The sequence below is a fragment of the Lampetra fluviatilis genome, chromosome 3, assembly GCF_964198595.1.
Source record: "Lampetra fluviatilis chromosome 3, kcLamFluv1.1, whole genome shotgun sequence".
Taxonomy (NCBI): domain Eukaryota; kingdom Metazoa; phylum Chordata; class Hyperoartia; order Petromyzontiformes; family Petromyzontidae; genus Lampetra; species Lampetra fluviatilis.
In genome coordinates this window covers 16,833,772-16,842,787 of record NC_136277.1, presented here as the reverse complement: position 1 = coordinate 16,842,787, position 9,016 = coordinate 16,833,772, and the positions used below count along the sequence as shown (strand labels likewise).

Genomic DNA, 9,016 nt, shown 5'->3' with positions numbered 1-9,016 from the left:
CTTGCCGATCAGGCAGGGGCTTCCGATACCGCAAAGGGATAAGCATCTGTGAGCCAGGTGGAATGTCAACAGATACTACGGATAACGCCTGCACCTGGGCGGCAGGAGCAGGTCGCCCCCAGGGCGACGGCAGAAACGAGATTTGACGGCCACCCGGCAATTCAATACAATTCTCATTAATTTTGATCAAAATGGGCATCTTAGCCAGAAAATCAGTTCCCAATAAACAAGGAACTGCCAGAGATCTTGAAATTAACACAATTCCCGAGGCCGACACTTCCCCGATAGATATTTTAGCGTCCACCTGGCCCACAATGCCCATGCTACCCCCGTTCGCAGCGACGCACGACCCGTAAACCGGACGCACGGCCCCCGGTGGGATGCCCAAAAGATGGAAAATGACATCCGATATAATAGTCGCGGACGCTCCGGAATCAACCAAAATACGCACGTCCACCCCTTGTATAGACTCTCTCTCCTCCGAACAGTCCCACTGCTGCCTCTTCGTGCAGCCTCCCCGGCTGCCCTCGCTGCAGCCTCACCGCTGCTCCTTGGGTTGGTCACCGCTGGCCGACGGTGCCGATCCGCTCTCTGTGTGTGTGTGGCGATCTCGCCACTCCTCCCAGCCTTCGCCCTGCGTGGCCTTACTCTAGCCCAGTCTCCAACAACCTCCCCTCCTCTTCCGGTTTCTCCCCTTAAAGACCCGAACCCTTCTCCCACGTGACGTAACTCCTCCCCCCCGTGACATCACATCCGGAAGGTCGTTTACGCCCGCATTACACTTGTGTAAAACCTAATTCGGTTTCAAATCCTAAGCTAAAGTTTGGAATTGATTCGGCTCCCAATGGATTAGTCCCGTTTCTAATACCTTTAGCCTTTATCATTCAAGTTCATTATGTACAGCATACAGTGTCACCCGTAGCTAGAGGCACTTCAGTTGTTGAAAGCAAGATGATTAAATTGGACATGTCATTCAAGCATAAAGTTGTGATCAAATACCTCGTAAAATAAAGTGAAGGCACTTGAGATGCAGATTGCGTGGTCTTTAGAAGGATAGCTGTATGTGTAAAAAATGTCAGCTAGTTGACCAAGTGATTGCGAGTGAAATACATAAGACTTTATCTCCAAAAATATAAAAGGTAAAGTTGTGAATGTGTCTGTTCAAAAGGTTTAGCTACTTCTCGACATGCAACAAACTGGAAATTTGCCATGTGAATACTTTCCAGACTGTACACCATGCAAAAATTATTTAAAAAATACACTTTTGATTTTATTTTAGGGGGGGGAAGCTCAATAATATATATATTTTGCACGGCAAGTGAGCTGACGTCAAATCTGTCATGTGACCCACACATGTGGAAGCGTAACGCATTGTAGTGTAGTGGTTAGCGCGCTGCGCTACGAACCTGGTGACCCGAGTTCGATTCCCGCTCACGGCCACCACCAGTGACGATTATTTGAACTGGTCCTGGGCCTCGCCGAGGTCGAATCAGCCTCCAACGAGTAACTGCTGTGGTGTGTGAACATCGCCACTGGGGGGACAAAGGCGGCCGGGCGTGCTGCTGTCACCTACCCCCTCGTAACTGTATATAGAGGAAATTATTTTGATCAGTGAGCGAGGAACATGGTGGGTGCAGATTGGCCCCGAGCAGTGCAAGATGTCCGAATACCACGGATGTGTGCACAATTGGTACAAATTGTATGCTAAATTGGTACTAAATAGGAAGTGCGACAATGTAATTTTTAAGTTGGAGTTTAAATGGCACCAGTGTCATTGTGGTGATTAGGTGGAGAAATTACCATGGCCTAATGGATTGCATTGACAGATCCAGGCCCTGTCATTGTAAATAAAGAGACGTAAAATACTTTTGGTACTCTCAATTCTTGTATTTACTGATCAATCAACAAAGTCATAGTTATCCAACAGTTGTACTTGTATGAGACACTCTCCAGTTGCAAAAGTCATATGCCAGGGGTATAAAATCCCCCAAAAGTTACACATCAAAAAGCAAAGACAAAAACAAGAAATGGTAGATACATTTAAATTAGTATTTTTTTCCATTTAGATTGACAAAAAATGGTTTGACTTTAGATGCAGTAAATAACTACCTTGCACTTTTACAAAGAATATAAAAATACTAAATTCTTGATATTTTTCAAAAAGTAAAATACAGGTGATGCACATCAGAGCACAGATTTGATCCTTTTCTTTTTTCACTGCTGGATCTTGTTGTAACTTGCACCTCATATTCTCCTCTTCTGGGTGCTAATGTAAAGGACTGTTAACACACAACATGCAATACATAACAAAATGATCGTTAAAAAACATTTTTGTTTAACCAGATGAAAACTGATTTGCAAAAATGACCTGGAGAATTCTGCTGCCAGCAGAGATGATGATTGCTGTTGACACTGTAATAAGTAATTAAAAAATTTGGACCCTGACACCTGCAACTAACGGCCTACTCTTGCGAATGATGTGAGATCTTTTAACGTCCACTGTGAAATAGATGGCGCATATTGTGCTCATTACACCCACAGTAATAATCAGTGTAGTCGCTGGATTAAAACCTGAGCCTCTGCAAAAAAAGCAGCGAACATACTACCGCTTGACCATATATCACCGCCAAAAATTTAAATAGCATAGACAATGTATTGTTAATTGTCCTTTACATGAATTGGTAATTAATTAGACCAACGAATGCAATAACAAAATAGATAAGCAGAGAAAATGTATATATATATGTCAAAAAATATATAATTATTTCTTACACAACCAATCGGCCTTATGGCAGTGCATCATTTCAGCAACAAAAGAAAACTCTTAACTGGTTTCGACAGTGTCTCATCAGCAGTCAAGCTTGTTTGCATCAACACTTATGAACTGCCAGATGTTATAGGCAAGGACTGTCTTTTTAAGATGGGTCCTAGTTCAAAATGTGTATATAATCACACAAAATAGTAATGAGTGTCATTGTGGAGAATATAAATAACATTAATAAGCAGACAATCTCCTTCATATCTGTCTCTCCACGTAACATGTCAGTATTTCTTCCAATCCATTGGTAATTTCTGGAATAGTTAATTAGGATATACAAATTTAAACTATATGTATATGACAATATCTTAATGTGAATCATTGTTTTAAAAGAAGTGCTGCCATGACTCACATCAGCAGCGAGTGATATCTATAATCTGTTTCGGTCCAGGGTCCTCACCAACAGACACTGACCAGAATTGGTAAAGTATGACTTAAAAAAACTCCCATGATTAAATTACCCATGCAAAGGTCTTCATCGAGCAGTGGATTGACATAAGGGTGATGAAAAGTGTGAATTTATTATTTATATCACCAATTCCCACTAGATCTTGACCACTTTTATTGCAATCGAAACGTCATAGTTTTTTGCTATTTTTTGTTATTTTCTTTGAACCTATCTACGTGACTTTACCAAAAAACCCAAGAATATCAATTCCTACTACTTTGGCCAATTTACAATTTAAGTTAATAAAACTGCTTCCAACAGCATGTATAGCAGGTCAACGTCTCCTTTCTAATAATACACATGAGGTATAAAATAATGTGATCACATCGGCTAAACAAAAAACAATTTTAAGTAAACTGACCATTGTTTCCTCTGATGAAGGCATCACCATATTTGTTCTTTAGTTGTCCATTCACATACTCTTCCGTTTGCTCCAGGGCGATGTTCATGTAGCCATCAAGGCAGGCCAGAACCCCTAGAAACGACAGTTTCACCACATGCACCTCAGGCCAAATATACTTCTTACAAACACATGCAGTACATTTCAAACAAGTATGCACTTATAATTGATGAGTATTTAGTTGTATAATGTGCATCTAATCACGGAGATAACTTAGTAATTAGTATTTCAGTGTTCATGGTAATTTGACATAAAACCGACATATATAAAAGATACATATACAGTATGAAGTGAATCTTTGATCTATTATTCAGGGGACAGGAAACACTCAACATTAGCTCTGGGAAAATGTTGGCATTTTAGATCAAATGTTGTTGAAATATGTATTATAAACAAAATTATAGAAATAAGCGAGTAATGCCAGGAGTAAGTCTATTCATGTTATGAAATAAAAGAACGTTTTCGTCCATTAGCTGATGGGTCTCCTAGATAAATGTTAACCCACAATATTTGCTAAGCAGGCAAACTGTCCTATTTACAACATTCTGATTCTCATCAGCAGTCACGTGCTCGTCACGCCTTTGCTTACTATTGTACTTTTAATATATAACGAGCAATATAGAGCACCTGAGAAGGCAATACAAAAAATAATTAACAAACAAAACACATTGAGTGTATTCAACTGTGAAAGTTAATAAAATACCTTAACAGTTTGCTTAATGAGGAAAAAAGATTAGGCTTTAAAATGTCTGCCAATAACACAGGTGTTAAGATGTTCAAACACTAAATAGACAACTATTGCAAGTTATTACGTCTATTAATGCTCTGATATTTTCACTGCCTTATGCTGTTCACCTTTTGGTGTTCCCTGGTCTAACAAAGGCGAGACAATGCCATAAAGAAGGCTGTCTCTGACATAGGCCAATCAGTTTCAAAGACAATGATATATTATCAGAACATGTTTGTGTGGATCGTGTCCCCTTGTTGCCTTAGAATAGGTGTCTATTTGGTGTTTGAACACCTTAACACATGTTTTATTGTCAGACAGGGTAAAGTCTATTCTCTTTTCATTATTTTGCTACTAGAAAAAAAGTTCCCAAATGTAAATCATCAAATGCCTAGTTTGCAATACTCCATGTTAAATGTAATCGTTTTAATCTGAGTTCAATGCATTTATGCCAATTTCTATAACATAGGTATGTTTAAAATGTAAGGGCATTAAGTGAAGTGTTACCTCTGTAATCCACCCCTGAGTTGAGTTTCACCACCACAGGGCGACCGATGATCTGCTTCAGAAAATCGCTTGGGGTTTGTTTCCGCAAACTCATTGTGGTCAGAAGTCTTGGTAGGTTCTGAAATGAATGGTAAACAAAAAGAAAACATAGAAAATATGTATTTATCAAAGCAGTGTACTTGTTAATATGAATATATATGCATTCTGTGAAGAATCTTTGCATAAGCAAAGTTAACTTTCTGCACACTGACCAGATTAGAAAGCTAAACAGAGTTAACAGCCAACTAAGAGCCCACATGAGTAGTAGGAAGGCTCAGCTGTGAAGATGGAAGGTTGAGAGTCCTGACAGACATTGAGTGGCCTAATAGCAAGATAACTTACTGGGATCATTTGGTGGTCCATTTCGGAAAGATCAAAGAGGAAGCGGAGTGATGCATGGGAACAATGTTTTTCTATCGGTAAAGTCACGTAATAATACAAATAAAACAGAATGAAATCTGTCGGGGAGACACACCTGGTCTTCACCTGAGGACGGCTGCTTGCGTTGTGGCCGAAACGTCGTGAGAATTGTTTTATTATGTTTTATTTTTATTATTTCCCTTCACGAAAGCTTTAAATCGAAATTTAATGTTTTTCTACTCTGCAAAAACTAAATATTCACCAGCTCATGCGGAGTACAAATTGGTGAATCAAACAAGAATGCAATGTCACTTTCATTTTTATACATATATATAAAATAACTGTGAAACCAAACAAGAGTTGTTTTACAAGATATGGTAACAGAATACCGATTTGTGTTCATGCAAAAATAGACGTGTCTAATTTATTTTTTCAGAAATCACCAAGTAAAATTGTTGTGTAACTCATTTGTTCTTAATGTCATGCAGGGAGATGGTGGAGGTTATGGGCGATAATGGTGTTGTCAAACAGCCATTGGCACTCCTCAAAGTGCAATTAACCTGGCACAAGCGCAGTGATGAAAACACCACCACCTCGTGGCAAATGGTAGCAGCTGTGCATGTATTTATGCTTGCAATTGCCAACAACCACAGTTCACCACGAAGTGGCGGTGGCGTCACTACGGCGCTTGTACTTTGAGGCCACGTGAAGTATCGAATACCCGCTGACAGGTCACGGAATAGACCCAAGTGCCATGGGTTGACTGACTGAGATGACTGGCGAAGCACTAATTGTGCTCCCCACTTTGCTAAATCTTTGCGTTTTAGCCGGCCAGCGCTGTTGTGAGCATCGCTCCTCTATACTCCGTTGTGAATGTACATTATGGTAGTTTATCTACATGCGATTTATTGTACATTTACCAAACATGTGTATTTTTCCTGTTTATGTGCGTGCAAACGTATGCTTTTACAATATACAATATATTGTTAATATGTAGGAACATAAAATACAGGTCTTTGTCTATGTTTCAAGGTCAATTTAGTTTTGTGAAAGTGTAATATATATGTGCATGTTAAATGAATAATATTTTACACGCATGAATATATCTCCGTATAGTGTGTATAAGTATATCGGCAGTGTGAGGTAAATAGTGAGTTTGGCGAGTGGTGAGTGTAGTGTTTACGGAGTAATGCAGACGATTCCTGTAGGAATTTGATTCCATTTGTTCTCTCCGGGTAATTCCAATTTCAAAATCTTCATTCGGGTGTGATTATAGCAAGGTTCGTATGCCACCTAGTGGAAATAGTTGGAAGCGCCACTATACTATTCATTTAGAGTAGTAACAACAATTGAATAGCGATTATTTTACAGCCTACGATTCGTCCGTGAAAAAAAAAAAGTATGCATCGCCATTAAATTCCTGCACCTTCATTCAAATGAATGTAATTATATTGAAAATAGCAGTGCTCCGTTGCCACGAAAAAGACAAGCTTTGACAATTTCACATAGTACATACTGTATATTGAATGTAATGACGCATCCAGTCATCGATTCAAAATGATTACAGGCATGAAATCGTTCACGTGGGTAAGAATATTTACATTTAGACAAATTTAGTTAAAACCGTGCAAAATAACAATCGAGAAGTAACACGAAATTGATTCTTGAATAATATTGTGACCGCAAATTGTGATTCCACAATTCAAAGATCCCAATATCATGGTAATTACAATGATCACATTTCAATGCTGAATTGGAAATCGTGAGAATCTCCCAGCACTATAAGTGGAGCGTATTGAGTGTATTGTTAGTATAGTGTGTGTATTGTGATTAGACCGAGTGTATAGTGAATGTGTGTTGTATATAATAAGTGTATTTAGTTTCGTGTGTGGTGGTCATGTGTCGAGTATCGTGAGTATGTTTTACTGTATTGCTAGTATTTGTGAGTGTACTGTATTGCGAGTATAGTGTATTGAGTACTGTACACGATTTAGTTAGCACGTGTTGAGTAGTGAGTGTGTTGTGATTACAGTGTGTCGTGAATTGAACACAGTAAGTGTATAGTGAGTACGATGTGCAGTGAGCTTGTGTTGAGTATTGTGAGTATCGCAAGTGTATTGTGAATAGCGAGTATATTGCATGTGTGTTGAACTTCTTTCACACCGCACGTAGCCAACCGTGCTAATCGGAGGTGCGGAGTGTAGTGATTGCATTGTGAGTATAGTAAGTGCGTAGTGAGCGTGTTGAGTATATTTAGTATATTGCGAGTGGAGTGAGTGCATTGTGGGTGTATTGTAAGTATACTGAGTATGGTGGGTGTATTATGAGTATTGAGCACGTGTTGAATATAATGAGTGTTGAATATAGTGAGTGTATTGAATAGTGAGTGCAGTAAGCGTGTGTTGAGTAGTGAGTATACTGTGTGCATTGTGAATATCGTGAGTACAATAGACTGTGGAGAGAGCGTGTTTGGCATAGTGTGCATTGCGAGTACGAATAATGAGTGTATTTAATGTATTCTGAGTATAGTCAGTATACTGTCAGTAGAGTGGGTTATTGTCAGTAAAGTGTGGATGAGCAATGAGCATGTGTTGAGTACAGTGAGTGCATTGAGTACAGTGCGTGTATTGCGAGTACAGTGCGTGTATTGCGAGTACAGTGCGTGTATTGCGAGCACAGTGCGTGTATTGTGAGCGTGTGTTGAGTAAAGCGACATTAGTGCGAGTATATATCGAGTGCATTGTGATTATAGAGTACGACTGAGTGTGTTGCGAGCACAGCTGAGTGTATTGTGAGTACAGCGAGTGGCAAAGCCTCACTTCGTCGCGATGTCGGGGCCTGCGGATGGCGGGGATGGCGGGGACGGTGCGCGACGAGGCTCACGGGGGGCGACGGGGGGGAGGGCGGAGCGCGATTTTTAAATCGTCCACCCAACGGTAAGCCCAGGGGGAGGGGCTTCGCGCTCTGTGCTGTGACTCCTCCCCCCCCTGTGACAACGCGAGCGTCATCACTGGCGAGGTGAACAAAACTTGATTTGAAGCTTTCGTGACTGCAGGAATCACGTAGAAAGAAAATACATTAAGTAGAATACGACGTTTCGATTGCAACACAAGCAATCGTCATCAGGTAGAACTACATTTGAGAGAGAGACAAAACACAGACACGGAGACACACAGACAGACACACAAGCAGAGAGAGACAACAGAGAGACAGAGAGAGACACACAGAGACCCAATGCCTCTGTGTCGTGGCATTAAATAGAGAGAGAGGGGGGGGCAAAGGGAGAGGCATTGGGTCTCTGTGTGTCTATGTTGTGTGTCTCTCTCTGTGTTGTCTGTGCTGTCTCTCTCTGTGTTGTCTCTCTCTACTTGTGAATCTGTCTGTGTGTCTCCGTGTCTGTATTTTGTCTCTCTCAAATTTAGTTATACCTGATGACGGTTGCTTGTGTTGCAATCGAAACGTCGTATTCTATTATTTAATTTATTTTATTCTACGTGACTTTGCCGAACAAACCGGAGAGTGACCAAACCTCTCAACCCCTTATCAGTGCCCCATCTTATTACACACCAATTCAGACCTTATTGGTCAACCCGAGCTCCTTTATAAATCTCAACGTTCATCCTATACACTACACTATACACTATACTATAAACCTGCCAACCCCTTATCAGTGTCTACCATATTACAGACTAATTCAGACCTTGTTGGTCACCCCGT

At 40.4% G+C, this 9,016-nt stretch overlaps 1 protein-coding gene across 1 annotated transcript; it reads right to left on the bottom strand.

Moving 5' to 3' along the window:
• Positions 1-1,866: 1,866 nt before the first annotated feature.
• LSM6 (LSM6 homolog, U6 small nuclear RNA and mRNA degradation associated) lies at positions 1,867-8,190 on the bottom strand. The gene is made up of 4 exons (XM_078879099.1): positions 8,119-8,190; positions 4,901-5,018; positions 3,628-3,741; positions 1,867-2,279 (listed from the first exon to the last, which is right to left on the bottom strand). The coding sequence occupies exons 2-4, from the start codon at positions 4,992-4,994 to the stop codon at positions 2,245-2,247; spliced, it is 243 nt and encodes an 80-aa protein (XP_078735225.1). The 5' UTR covers positions 4,995-5,018; positions 8,119-8,190; the 3' UTR covers positions 1,867-2,244.
• Positions 8,191-9,016: the final 826 nt, after the last annotated feature.

Excerpts from the sequence above, each read along its gene's own strand:
- LSM6 (XM_078879099.1), bottom strand. The coding sequence starts at position 4,994 with ATGAGTTTGCGGAAACAAACCCCAAGCGATTTTCTGAAGCAGATCATC. Across the intron at positions 3,742-4,900 it reads CTCAGGGGTGGATTACAGAG|GGGTTCTGGCCTGCCTTGAT; the intron begins GTAACACTTCAC and ends TGTCGTTTCTAG. Across the intron at positions 2,280-3,627 it reads CTTCATCAGAGGAAACAATG|TCCTTTACATTAGCACCCAG; the intron begins GTCAGTTTACTT and ends GTGTGTTAACAG.